The sequence below is a fragment of the Paroedura picta genome, chromosome 13 (genome assembly GCF_049243985.1).
Source record: "Paroedura picta isolate Pp20150507F chromosome 13, Ppicta_v3.0, whole genome shotgun sequence".
NCBI classification, from domain to species: domain Eukaryota; kingdom Metazoa; phylum Chordata; class Lepidosauria; order Squamata; family Gekkonidae; genus Paroedura; species Paroedura picta.
Window position 1 is genome coordinate 2,288,291 of NC_135381.1, and position 14,330 is coordinate 2,302,620.

The following is a 14,330-nucleotide window of genomic DNA, read 5'->3' on the forward strand; positions in this document are numbered from 1 at the left end:
AAACGGTTTTGCCATGCCATTATTTAAACTTTGAGAAGAACCAAACTGGAGCAGCCAAGCAAAGCCTGAACCCAATAATGCTGCTGGGCTCAAACTTTGCCCTGTTGCTTCAGACCCAAACGGAAACAGTCGCCAGTCAGTGGATATTTGCTAAAACTGCTGTTCTGATACGGAGGTTGCTTTTAGAAGAGTCGCAGAAGTGTTGGGAAATTGGTCGTTCACTTCAGATGAGCAAAAAAAAAAAATCATTATTCTTTGGCCAAACATTTTATTCCCCTTTCAGTCAAACTCTTAACTACATGTAGCTGAACCCTTAAGAATTACAGCCTCACTAATGAAAATTTTGACAAAGCACCCCTGAAAGGCAAAACTAGGGACCAAAAAGGAACCGTGATTTATTGGTGAAACATACCAGAAAAGTATTGTGAGGGGGACCATCCCCATATCTGTTTGTAGAGACATGGAAACTCATTGGGCAACCCTGGGACAGTCATATTCTTTCAACCTAACCTACCTCACAGGCTTGTTGTGAGGAATGGAATGGAAGAGGAAATCTTATAAGCCACTTTGGGGAGAAAAGTGCAGTATAAATAAAATTTTAAAGACATATTTCAGAGTCAAACCTTGCTATTAATACCCAAATCTGTGTCTCCAGTATATTTAGAGAAGATTCTTAGGATTTCTTTTTGCATTTGTCTATGTATATACACTTTGTTTTGCTGTTCAAGCAAGAACAGTAGCCAGCCAGCTAGGTTTTGCCTGAAGCTAGAACTGTTTTCATGTTCTTGTTGCTGTGGATACAGTTGGAATACATTTACATGCTACTGTGATTAGACAAGCTACTAAAATGGTAACTTTCATCAGGTCTCTTTCTTTTGCTTTCTCTTGTGCGTTGAATACTTTTGCGCGGTGTCATAACAATGTGCTGTTTCCATATCGCAGGGTCCTATGGATTGATTAAAGGCAGGAGCGGAATTGTGTGGGAAGTGCTTTCTCCCCATCTCACTCAAAGAAGTAATTAACTGGATAGTACAGCATGGAAAAAGCCATCACTTGATGGTTTGTGTAAATGAGAGAGCTGGACCTGGGTTCAGATCGTAGTTCAGCTCTGTATGTATCCTTATAATAGAGATGAGGGAAAGCATTGAAATGACCATACGGTTTGTTCCCATGCGGCTGACACAGGAGAAGTTCTAGTAGCCACGTTTGACCAGACGTGCTTTGTAGACTACGATGCTGAGGAATAAGGTTCCTTTCTGTATACAGCCATTCCTACTATGCGGGAGTAGTTTTCTAGCAACTTTCTACATTGTTGAAAGGCACACACACTGAAGAGGTTGATTTTGAAAAATTTGCCGCACGCCTGACTGCTCAACAAAAGTTGGATGATGACCTCAAGGGTAGGGATCTTAAGTGGCTCTTAATCCAGTGGAAAAGCCACTGAAAATGGAAGAAAGCTTCAAGATTTGCAGAGTTAAGTGGCAGGATGTGACATATCAGTTTAGCATGGTCTATGTGAGTGTGTGTGTGTGTGTGTGTGTGTGTGTGTGTGTGTGTGTGTGTGTGTGTGTGGTGTGTGTGGGTGGGTGGGGGTTAATGGTATCCAGCTCTTGAAAATAATCATACCTGTCCAACTTTGATTCAGCCAAAAAAGAAGAGCCACAGGCTTAGCTAGAAATACAGATGACTGTGTCAGAAGTGATTTAAATCTCTCTCTCCACACATGCACACCTTGTCCTTAGCTGGTAGGAGGGCAGTAAACTGAAAGCTCCTTTTTTGTGACATTGGAACATCAGCATTTCATTTATTTTATTTCTTTTTGCTGCTCAAAAGAGTACCTTTGGATAGATAAAAGCAGGATCGTTTCCTTTGTCATCCTGGCCCCACACATTAGCTTCAAGTGTGCTGTATAAATTCTAAACTTACTCTGTGGTATGTGCAATGAATTACAGTCTAAGCAAGAGATGAGAGGTTCCTGCTTCTGGGTAAAAGTCAGATCCACAGAAGTGCTCATTTACCAGCTAGCATGCTAATTAGGTGTGGTCATGAAACCCTACCAGATGTACGGGAGGTGCAAGGTGATAGACAGCAGCAGACACCTGGAGATTTTAAAATGACACTCTGATCTTCCATTCTGGCTCATTTTAATCCTGTGTTCAGCGGCAGAGCACATGCAGAAAGTCCCAAGCTTCTGTGGTTGAGGAATGGGAAGGCGACTGTAAGCCGCTTTGAGCCTCCTTTGGGTAGGGAAAAGCGGCATATAAGAACCAACTCTTCTTCTTCTTCTTCTTCTTAAAATGGACTTGGGTGACAAGGCAGGAAGAGACCTCTTCCGAGGTTTGGGAAAGCTGCTGATCATACCAGAGCAGGTAAGAACCACTTTTAAAAAATCATGCAGATCAATAAAAATGTTAAAAACAATTGAACTGCCTCCTCCTAATGATAATTTGCACCTTTCTGAGGTTGTTCAGAGCTTGGAGGGACCTTAGGCTGGCAGGTGGGTTTTCAGGCAGGGAGCCCAGAATCTTGATGTTTATACCTGGCCTCAACCATGGGCCTGGTTTTGCAGGTCCTGCGGAACCAAAGGTCCAAGGGGTTACTGATCTACTCAGGAAGAGTGTTCCCCCAGACCGAAGCCAGTTTTAACTCTTTAGGGCTGGGGACCCTGAGCAGAATTCGACTGCTCAGTGATAATACTCTCGCGGAAAGATAGTTCCATAGATAAAAGATCCCAGACTTAGTAAGAGGTCTCTCTGTATCTTTTTTTGATCCTGGAGCGAGTAGCATCACTTTATAGCCACAGAAACAAAAGGAATGCAGACTGGGTAAATATCTCTGTGTTGATAGGGACCTGCATTGGTACATTTGTTCTTACAGGGACCTGGTTTCCAGATAGTCTTGAAATTAATAGGTGGACTAGACCCCGCTAGCATTTGTTGTGAATTGACAGGCTTATAGGAGTTCCTATACACCAAAGGATTCTTTCAAATTAGGCTTGCTGCTTTATTGAGCATTTCCCCCGTAATGGTACGGTTTGATCCAAGGCTGTAGTAAAAGCTTAAGGGAAAAGTGGTCTTTGCAGTAGTGTCTTGGCCTGATGCCTCTGTTGGAGACGACAAATGACACAGCAGATACATAACCCCTGACTGCAGAGAACAGGTTTAAAATATGAATGAGCACCCAAGCCAAGAAACACAATATTAGAACCTCCAGGCTTCCTGTCTGCTAGAGGATTGTCATTCTATTTCCGGATGGGTTTCGGGAGCTGTCTGTACACAAGCAAATGTAACTGCATAAAGTTGCTAGAAGAGGGGTGGAAGTGGCATCCATTTGACATAGAAGGCAGTAATACCCGGACATGTCAGTGATGCTGCGTGAAAACCTGCTCATTGGTTGAAGAGGCTAGTCTGTATGAGATGCTGAATGGACAGACTGCCAGAGGACAATGACTAATTAACAGAATTACAAGTCTGTTCAAGATGGGAACAAAGAGCTGGGCTTCTCCACATCTAGAAGAAGAAGAGTTGGTTCTTATATGCCGCTTTTCTCCACCCAAAGGAATCCAAAGCAGCTTCCAATTGCCTTCCCTTTCCTCTCCCCAAAACAGACACCCTGTGGGGTGAGTGAGGCTGAGAGAGCCCTGATGTTCCTGCTTGGTCAGAACAGCTTTATCAGGTCTGTGGCGAGCCCAAGGTCACCCAGCTGGCTGCATGTGGGGGAACGCGGAATCGAACCCAGCTCACCAGACTAGAAGTCCGCACTCAATCACTACTCCACGCTGGCTCTGTAGTGGGAAAGTAGCAAAGACACACCCACTTGGATGTATTGACATGATTCTTGGAGTTCTTATGGGAGAAGCACGGGTTGTTCTTTCTGTACGCTAGATTAGAAAGGAGCAAAATAGTTCTCTCCCCTTAGGTAACCTTGGCCCATTAATCTCCTTCATCCCCTGACATGGGTTAGAGCCATTTATAGATCATCTGCTGGCCTTTCCCAGTATATGCGATATTTAAGTTCTTTGTTTTCATCCCGTGGCAAGCCGTTCTTTATCCCTTGGTTTAGTACCACCCGTTTGATACTCGGGGGCTTTCTGAAGGATCTCCAACTCTACTGGTATTCTGATCTTGGTTTCTTGGGGATAATGTTTGTTGCTCTTTCCAGGCTTGATTGATTTATATAATTGTCCGTTTCTTAGCTGTGGGACATCTCCTATTGGGGGAATATTTATGGGAGAGCCAATCAGGTAGGGGGTCAGTTGCCTGCATACAATTTGAACTTATTGGCCTACATCGGCAGAGTTCAATTTGAATTGATTGGCCCTCATTAGCAGATTGCGCTGTCTGTCTGTCTATTGGTGATACCCCCCCAGAGAGGGCCAATCAGGTACGGAGTGAACTGTCAATTTGAGTGATGTTTAGTGATGATGATGATACATAATACATCCAGTGTAAAAGTGCTTCTTCTGGTAAAAGAGAAATAACCAAGCTAGAATTATTTGGGTTGATAAGGCATGGGGGCTTTTTTGGAAGGGGAGGAGCTGTGAAGGCTCCTCCCATTTCTGTTGTACCTGCCCTGGGTTGGTATTCCAAGAGGCATTCTTAGTTCTGGCAGGCTTCCCTGTGAGGTCAGAGCCGGTGAAGTCATAATACAGAAGTGAGGGAGCGGGAGGGGGCACCACACCCTCTCAAGGCCGACCCTGCATTCCGGTATTGTTTGTTAAAGGGCACACGTGGAGGGAATCTCAGGCTGCACCACATGAAACTTTCACAACCTGCGCAAAGTTCTGTCTCACTCGGATGCCGCCTTCAGTATTAGTGTTGTGGTTAATGGTTGTTGAAAAGACAGAAGCTGCATCTCGGTATTTGGGTGAGTGACTTCTACAGTAGCCGGGTTTTCTGTCCTCCATTCTATTTCAGATCAGTACATGCAGGCAAGATATTGCAGCTACAAAACCTTATTTTAGGGCAGTTATCCTCAGCCACTTTTTGGTGGGTATGATCTGCTGAACATGCCTGCTACAACAAAATTTGCGTCCATTGGCACCTTTAAGAGCAACGAAGATTTATTCAAGGCATGAGCTTTCTTGCACACAGAAGCTCATGAATAAATCTTTGTTGGTGTTAAAGGTGCCATTGGATGCAAATTTTGTTGTACTTCTTCAGACCAACTTGAATCTTTTCTGTCTATTGTCACACTAGCCTCTTTCTCTCTTATTTTTCCTTAGAAGCAGAATGATACATTTATCATCCCACAGAATATTCTTCAATGCACCTGGGTCCCCGTCTCCCCAATATCCTGGGACTCTGTTCCGGGATTAAGTTTCACGTGTAAATATAAGATTTAATATCCAGCCTTTGCATAATAATGTGCTGCAACTCAAGTAGGGATGCCAGTCCTCAGGTGAGACCAGGGGATCCCCTGGAATTATAGCTCATCTCCAGGCAACAGAGATCAGTGCCCCTGGAGGAAAGGGCTGCTTTGGAGAGTGCCAGCAAATGCTAGCAGGGGCTCATGGGAATTGTAGTCCATGAACATCTGAAGGACTACAGGTTGACTACCCCTGCATTATAGGACTTAATGAGTTCCTGCACATCAAGGCAGTGCGGTGTAGTGGTCACACTAGAGTTTGGGGAACCCGGTTTAGATTCCTTGCCCTGCCTCGGAAGCTGTCTCGTGACCTTTGCCGGTCACTCTTGTTCAGCCTCACTCTGCCTCACAGGGGAGAGCGGCAGCAGAAGCCGCTGTGGGTCACGGTTGGGGAGAAAAGTGGGGCACAAATAGCTCGCTTTAAGAGGTGCTCTGCGTGTGTTTGAAGTGTTGTGTCACATGGAGCAGGTGTCCCTTTAGCCTGATTAAACAGAGTGGCTGTTGTGGTTTTAGAATTAACTGGATAGCAAGACAAGAAGTGTCTACTTAATTGATGCTAAGTTTACGTTAAAACTGGTGAATGCAGGCCGAATGGCAAGAGCGACTGATGGGAGAAGCAAAGACAGATTGAAGGCTTCCGTGTCCCTCTCTCAAAGCCATCTCTGAGCATACATTCTCTTCTTAAATCTTGTCGTTTCTCTGACTATATCCCGCTGTTTGCATCTGTTAGTGCTTCTAATGCCGTTTTAATTCTCCGCTTGGCCTTGAGTACAGCAAATCTGGCAGGTTTTCACTGCTAACGGAAGTGTCCGTGTCGTGTGCTGCTTGCGTTGTCCTTGTGACTGGTCTGTCTTTCTGTTTTTTTCAGAATGCTTTTCTAATCAATCCCTGTTGCCTCTGGCTGATTTTGCAGCAGGCAGGCTCTTAATGGTGGTGCTTTGGTCAGTTTCCTGCCTCCATGAGCCACTCTTGTGGTTAATCTGCTGGAATTAATCTTCAGAAGGGTTTCTGGGGTGTTTTAGCTCCAGGGATTTACACCAGTGGCATGAGACTCCATGAATTGCGGCTTTTGGAAATTCCAGCCTGGGCAGGAGGGAGAAGAGCTGCTCTTTGTCCCACCGGGAGCAACTTCACACTGGCCACGGATACAGACATACATTTCTGGCATTGTACCCCATTGCCAGTTTCTTCTTTGTCACAGCTTTGCTGTCCGTGTAGTCGCCGTTGTTTCATGATCTACTTTCTAGATAGTCCAGCGTTTCACTTTCTTTCTGTCTGCAAACCACCAGTCGTGCATTCTGGAAGTAGTTCCTGTGGAAGCATTTGACAACTTAGAAGACTTGAAATCTTGTCATGTGTGAAACAGCTATTCAAGTCCTTGCTGGCCAAGGTCCTTTAAAAAAAAAATCCTGTACACACCCAGGCTTTGTTTTGCATTAACCCTTAGACCTCAACCCCCTCCCACCCCCTGGGAAATACTGAGGCTGCCCAAGTTTCTTTTCCTGTTGATGGGTCGTAAACTGCGGCAAAAGGGCTTTCAGCTGGGGCAAGAACTGCGTCTCACTTTGTTTAAACATCATTCCTGTCAGAGAGCCTTCCGTCCGTCTCCGTAAGGCTCCACCTTCTGAAGCAGGCCTGAGTGATGTCAGTGCTCTGTGCACAGAGGCGTGGGCTGGTGCCAACATGCTGTGCAGACAGCCAGCCCAAGATCTCCTTTCCATAACCTGTCTGTCCAGTTCTGAGAAAACAGTTGAGCAAGCCAGTTGCTGTTTCGCTACATCAAAAACTTCCCTGCCTCCTCAGGAGTTGTTTTTCTGCTTGCGGCGACTCAATCGTTTTACTTATCCAGCCCGTCTCAAGGCTGAAATGCTGCCTCTTTAGAGTATATTTTGATGCAGGTTGTTTATCTGTAAATAGCCAGGGAGGTGCATCAGCATAAGGAGCTATATTAGTCAGTCTGTAGCGGTAGAAAGGAGCAAGAGTCCAACAGCACCTTAAAGATGAGAGAAGAGCTGTTTTTGTAACCTGCTTTTTACCACCCGAAGGAGCTTATAATCGCCTCCTGTTCCTTTCCCCAGGACAGAGACTGGGTAAGGTAGGTGGGGCTAAAACAGCTCTGAGACAACTGGACTGGCCCAAGGTCACCCAGCTGGCTGCATGGGGAGGAGGAGGAGGAGGTGGGCATCAAACTGGTTTCTTCAGGTCAGAGGCTCCCTCTCTTACCTGACTGCACCAAGCTGCCAAACAAAAGTTGTGGCAGAGTATGGACTTTTGTGAGTCACTGCACTCTTCTTCACTTGGATTATGGCCCTTTCTAGAGAGGTACGTTAGACCCAGATCAGTGCATTCTAACAGCAGCCTGTCTTAGGCCTCTAAATGAAAGCAGCGCTCTTTTGCTCGCAGTTGTGGAGGAGGGACTCCTTTTCTGGCTGTGGCTGCAGACAGAGGAAGGGAACTGGGGCACTCGAGGGGGACTGCATAATAGGCTGACACGTCTCGTCTCATGAACTTCAGCAAGGAATTCCAGCTCACCAAACGTGGTAGCCGTTTGGTCATTAGCCGTCAAGAGATAATGCTCTGCTGAGCCCTTCTCTGTGTGTGTGTGTGTCTGTGCCTGTCTGTGTGTTCAGATCCTGGCAGATCTCCGATTCTCCAGGCATCATGTGCTGGTTTTTGTTTCTTAAGAAAAGTTTGCCCCCTTGCTAAAATATTTGTGTTGCTCCAGAATGTCGCAACACTTTGCAAATACCTAGAATTGTCTTAATGCTTCAAATACTTGATGTTTTCCCCCCTACGGGTGTCCAGGTCTTAGTTTTCTTTTTTCTAAAAAAGCCTATATCTGAAAGCTCAATTTGAAAACAGTAGCCTGTCCTTAAAGTACTGGAGAGTCCAGAAGCTGTGATGATTTTGATTAAACTTCCAGTGCCTAGGAGTCACCAGCTTCACTCTTTGGTGTTGCATTGTTTGTGCACAGAAGCTTCTTTACAAGCTTTTAAGAAGAAAAACTTATTTGTGTTTTGCTCTTCTCTCTCCCCCCCCCCCCCCTATATGTTTCCTTCAAATGAAATACAGGTTTAACTCGGAGGCAAGCAACGTAGCAGACCCCACTGCAGCCATGTGTGGGAAGAGATAGTTACTGCAGTCAGAGGGGATCAGACACCGGCAGCGAAAGAAGAGATGAGTGCGTTAAAACCGAGCGGGCTTAAGGCTCCCACCAAGATCAGCAAGCCTGGAATTGCATTACTGAAATCGGCTGCCACTGTCGCTGCTGGTAAGGGAGACTTCAACTTCTTAAGATAAAAGACTCTGTACATATTCCCGATGCTGCACATGTTTCTGATGCAAGCATAGGTTTCAATTGCTGTGTTGAGGGGGGGGGGGAATCTGTAGGTGCTTTCTAACGAAACCAGGGAAAATGAGAATTATACGTGGAGTTTTGAAAGCTTTTTTCTTGGTAAACAAATCCCAGGGCTTGGGGGTGGGCTACACAGTTACCAAGCCAGGCTGCATTTTATTGACCCAACTCAGGTTCTTCCTATGTTGGTTTGATAAGACTGTAGATTCTTTTTACATGTTATATCTGGCACAACGGTAGAAGGTGAGTCTAAAGGCAAGTTAAGTGTGCCTGAGTAGGGGGGGCCAGCAGGTAGTGGGAAAGGGGGCAGGAAGCAAGGGAGTCTGACCTCTGCTGCATTTTGTCATGATCTAGTTCAGAGGTCCCCAGCCTTTTCGAGCCTACAAGCATCTTTGGAATTCTGACACAGCATGGTTGGTGCAGGCACAAAATGGCTGCTGCAGAAGGCGGAGCCAGCCTCAAGCTACTTTCAGTCAGACAGTGGAGATCGTGGTGCTGTGATGGCAGCTGCTGCTGAAGCAACCTTTTAAAAAATCTGCACACTCAGTCAGATTTCCAGTGGCCAGTCAGAAGACTTGCTGGGCAAAAGCTCCACTGGCCACGCCCACTTTCCAAAAAGCACACGCAGGGCACCAGGAAAGGAGTCAGTGGGTGCCATGTCACCCATGATCGCCATGTGGAGGATCTACTTTATATTTCATGTAATATCCTGCCTTTCTACGGGTTTCTAAGGAGATGAGCACATTAAACTTTTTTTAAAACTGCATGTTCCTCGGTGTGGTGGTTAGGAGCACTGCCTTTGACCCCCCCTCTCCTCCTCCAACTCTTCTTCTTCTTCTTCTTCTTCCTCTTCTTTATGATGTTTTCTGTGACTCCTGCTACTGTAAACTAACCAACCGTTGTCTGCATTCAGTTCCAGCCCCGTCGGAAAAGGCAGCAGCCAGTGAGAAGACACCTTGTGCGCCCACCTCAGAAGCACCGGAGGAGTTTGTCGATGACTTCCGAATCGGAGAGCGAGTTTGGGTCAATGGGAACAAGCCTGGCTTTATTCAGTTCCTGGGAGAGACGCAGTTTGCTCCGGGACAGTGGGCGGGGATTGTGTTGGATGAACCGATCGGCAAGAACGACGGCTCCGTGGCTGGAGTTCGCTATTTCCAGTGTGAGCCCTTACGGGGAATCTTCACGAGACCTTCCAAGCTAATGAGGAAAGTGGTAGCCGAGGATGAAGCCAACGGGACGCAGGCATCGCACGCCTCCAGAGCCACTTCGCCCACCTCCGTGTCAGCTGCCAGCCTTGTGTCTTCAACCTCGGCAGCAGCAGCTCACCTCCCCCCGACAGGTATTCCCCACAAGGCATCCCCGCCGGCTGCTAAGGAACACCCGGTTTCTCAAATTAGCAATCTCACCAAAACGGCAAGCGAATCCATATCTAATCTTTCTGAAGCCGGCTCACTGAAGAAAGGAGAAAGGGAACTCAAAATGGGAGACAGGGTTCTGGTAAGTTCACGTTTGTCAAGCCATCAGATTGTATGCTAGTCAAGTACACGGTTCCATTCCTCATGCTCCTGTCTATCATGACTGAGGGGAGCCTCCACATTCAGATGCAGCAACCCTCTGGATCCCAGAGCCAGGAGGCAACCTCAAGGGAAGGCTTTGGTCTCTGTGCCCTGTTTGTGAGCCTGCCAGAGGAACTAGTTGGCCGCTGCATGGGAATGCTGGGCTAAACGGACTCCTGGTCTGGTCCAGCAGGGCTCTTCTGGTGTCCTTATTTTTCCTATTGAGGGTTGTTGGCGGCCATGAAGGCCAGTGGGTCCTGGCAGTTGCTCGGGAAGACCAGCACATCACCTGCTGTGACACGCCTGAACGCTCTTCTCCACAGGGCAAAACAGAGTCAGTCCAGTTCAGAGATGCTGGTTGGCATATGCACACCAACAGCAAGAGCAATCATGGGTGCCCACCCCCCAGTATTTATTCATTTGGACAAGTGAAAGTGACACTTTGCACATTTGTCACAGCTCTGCCGCCCTGGCAATTTTCCTGCTTTTGGGCATAGCTTAACTTCAGACGTCTGTTAGATGGTGCCTGACATCCTGTCCAATTTGACTGGCTTGTCAGCAGCTAGAACAGGCTAGAGAGAGAGGCTTTCAGGGCCTGTCATTTGTGGGAATTACATTTGTAAACATGTTTGCAGTGGCATGCCCTGCCAAGGAAAATAGTCAGTTCCTTCCAGAAGTTCAGAATCCGTGGTCCCTCTTAGTGGAGGTTATATTGAAGGTCCCAGTCTTTGAGATGTGTTAGAAACACTCAGTGTTCTGAGCCCAGATGCCTTCTGAGTTTGGTTTTGCTCAGATAAGCTCGTTTTGCTACTGCCCTCCCTTCCCTTTTCTATCCCCAAATTTATCTGGTGGCTGTGCTGTTCCAGATCACTTAGATGTCACCACAATATAAAAACCATTTGTTGCCTCTGCATTCGGAGTAAGAGCCAGCATGGTGTAGTAGTTAAGAGCCTCTAATCTGGAGAACCGGGCTAGATTCCCCACTCCTCCTCCTCCACATCCAGCCAGCTGGGTGATCTTGGCCCGGTCACGGTTCTCTCAGAACTCTCAGCCTCACCTACCTCACAGGGTGTCTGTTGTGGGGAGAGGAAGAGAAGCTCTTTTGAGATTGCATTGTGTAGTAAAAAAGCGAGATACAAAGTAACAGCTCTTCTTCAACTTCTTGTAGATAAATTGAGAACAAGCTGCGGGGGGGGGGGGGGAGCCTTTTATATATTACACATTTGTAACAATCAATAGATAGGACGTTCAGTAAACAGTGAAATAGGATTTGGGGTGTAGAACCAACCATAAATCTAAAAGGCTGAACTGAAGAAATGCATATGTTCACATGACACATTAAATTGTACAAAATAATACATAGTAGGACCCAATTTTCAGCAAACTGTACATAGGAGAATAGATTTAAATGTCCCTCATTTATCCAGGTAACTTTGTGAATAATTTTTTATTTTATTTATTTAATTATATTTATAAACTTTGTGGCTCAGGGCGTTTTACATTAAAACTTTCATAACGTAGAATATTATAACGTTTTGATTTGATTTGAATACCTAACATTTTCTTAGCAGTAAGAACAAATAACAGTAAGAACTAATAACACAATGTAATAATAGGATATAGGATATTGATATTGCTGCTCTAGTTTGTCATTCAACAATGAACATTTGGATCAGTTTTGCTGCACTGGGGTGTTTGTTCTTCTTTCGGGGGTGCGGTGTGATGGCACTTGGTGCTACTTTTTGCCTGTGGAGAAAAGCTGAACTGAATAATTCAGTTTTGGGTAGTTCACAGCCTGCCAGTGCGGGAGCTTTCCTGATCTCCTCAAGCAGACCATTTCGCAGGGTGGGGGCCACAATGGAGAAGGCACGTGGACAGGCCGTCATCAATTTTTCCCATTTGCAGGTTGACACCTTTCATGGCCTTGTCAGGCTTCCAAGTGTACATTGAATATGAAGTGTGGAGCCCCTAAGGGAATATGAGCTTCAAATTCATTTTCCATTAGGGTGGGCAGCGCTGATTGATTTGAGCCTAAATATTTGTGACTTTCCTTCAGAAGCTGTGTTTGTCAAAGGAAGAAGGGTACTGCTGCCTCAACTCGGTATGTGCAGTTAAGCTCTTCTTACTGTCCCTTTGACTACAGGAGCAAAGCTTACCTGAGGGGACCTTGCCTTGAAAGGTTATATTGAACACTGAATAATAGTAGCTATCTTGAATGATCCAGGTGCACAAAAAGCAAAACTCCTCCACCCCAGCCCCAGATTTCACGGTTGTCGCTTTTCTGTAAAGTTGGTAGAGAATATTACGTCCCCTAAAGGCTTCACACATTAAAATTTCCATGAATATTGCAAGAGACAGCATTGCTTTAGGGCAGATGGAGTTCCAGGCAAGTGGTATTCTTCTAGAAGGTGAGGGGTTCTGGAAAGTCAGTGATATGTTTGCTTCTGCATCTGGCAACCAAATGAAACTTTGGTCCGTGTTTGAAAAATAGACAAGTTTCTAAAACACGACACAAGTTTTTCTGTTTGGGAAAACAGAGAACCCTTTTGCCTCTCCTTCCATTGTATCTAATTTGCTTCAGAAGTGTAGAATCCCTACGCTTGGCCTTACAGAGGGCCATACGTGGGCCTGGTCAGAGGGACTTCGCAAGAGTACTGGAGATGGAGGTAAGGGATAAGATAAGAATATACAAAGGCTTTCATGAATGTTGCCACGCTGAATTTCAGCCACAAAACTGCCATGTCACAGGAAGTCCACCTAGTAAGTCCACCTAGTCAAGGTAAGATTTTTAACCAGAGCTTTCTCAATTCTAGCCAAGTCATTCATTAAGATCAGAGTGGGTATTCTTGAGGGGGGGAAACCTAGAATGAGGATTTATACTTAAAGGTTTTGGGGAACGGTTATCAAATATGTTTCTTTAAGTCATATAAATCCTAGCCAAGTCTCTGCTTCAGTTTGATGAATGAAACGAAGATGGAATGCAGATTTATTAAAATATTTGCGTATATATGAAAACTCCTTTCCACAAACAAACTTTTATTTTTAAAAAATGTCACTTCATTTCTACACTTTCTGGTGAAGAGCTGAAATGATCTTTGAGATTTTCCCAAGATAAAAAGGGGCTTTGTCCAGTCAAGGAGGGCAATCCACAGATGCCAGAAAATAACTATTGGACATCTTTCCTCTGTTATTTGTGGATCTGTAGAAGTAGAAATGGAACCGGTCTGTGGTTGTCCTTAAAAGTCAACTTTCACCTTTCTGCAAGGGCCACTGAGTAGTTAACATGGGCTTCTGGAGCACTGAGCAAGATAACGCATCTTCATGCATAGATAATCGAAGCGCAGTCTCTCAAAGCCCGGCATAAACTTTTCATAAAGCCTCCTCTCTTTCCTGTCTGATCCTTTATCTTGCTTTGTTTCTGAAATGCTAGAATTCTTTCACATCACTGTAATAGGCTTGCATTTCGGCTGGGCACCAGGAAAGTTTACCCATCTTTTTTAAGTTTACCCATCTTTTTTCTTCTCCTTCTGCTTTGCAGTGCTTGAACTCTGCTCACATGACTGCAGAGAACTTCACAGAAATTATTGCTTCGTTTTGATTTTGTCTGTAATTCATTCCCTAAAACTGTGAAATAGAAAACAATTTAAATTCTGCAAGAGCCAAATTAGCATTAGTGGGGGGTTTTCCTGTCGCACCTCACAATTTGAGGGGATAAGTCAACAGGTACGTAGGTAAAGAGGCAACCTGGGGAAAAAAACTATTTGGGATATGTATATTTGAAGTTTTGCATATGTGAAATTTGTTTGCCACTGATAGGGGCCAGTGTCACTTTATCCTTTGTGGAGAAGTGGAATTTTAAGGCTGCCGGTTAACATAGCTATGGCTGAGCTTGTTCTTGCTGTTTGGTATCATCAGAAAGCTTTTATGGATTGCTTAGGAGGAAAAGAGAGAGAAAGAGAGAGAGAGAGAAATAGGAACATCTTTGCATTGTGGTGGGTGCATGCCATCATTGACAAACGATCTCTTAATTGTGGCCTTCTCCATGTTGTACT

At 45.3% G+C, this 14,330-nt stretch overlaps 1 protein-coding gene across 18 annotated transcripts in view; it reads left to right on the forward strand.

Annotated features, from left to right (window-relative positions):
* Positions 1 to 14,330, forward strand: part of CLIP1 (CAP-Gly domain containing linker protein 1) — a 77,163-nt gene that overhangs the window by 7,319 nt on the left and 55,514 nt on the right. For 14 of the 18 annotated variants that reach the window (XM_077308553.1, XM_077308554.1, XM_077308552.1 and 11 more), the window contains exons 2-3: positions 8,440 to 8,638; positions 9,636 to 10,219. In XM_077308553.1, the coding sequence (XP_077164668.1) occupies positions 8,545 to 8,638; positions 9,636 to 10,219 (678 nt within the window). In that variant the 5' untranslated portion in view covers positions 8,440 to 8,544. Of the gene's footprint in view, positions 1 to 2,349; positions 2,370 to 7,099; positions 7,262 to 7,343; positions 7,463 to 7,887; positions 7,908 to 8,439; positions 8,639 to 9,635; positions 10,220 to 14,330 lie in introns of those variants that run through there. The other 4 variants (XM_077308545.1, XM_077308541.1, XM_077308540.1 and 1 more) reach the window with 4 other exon arrangements.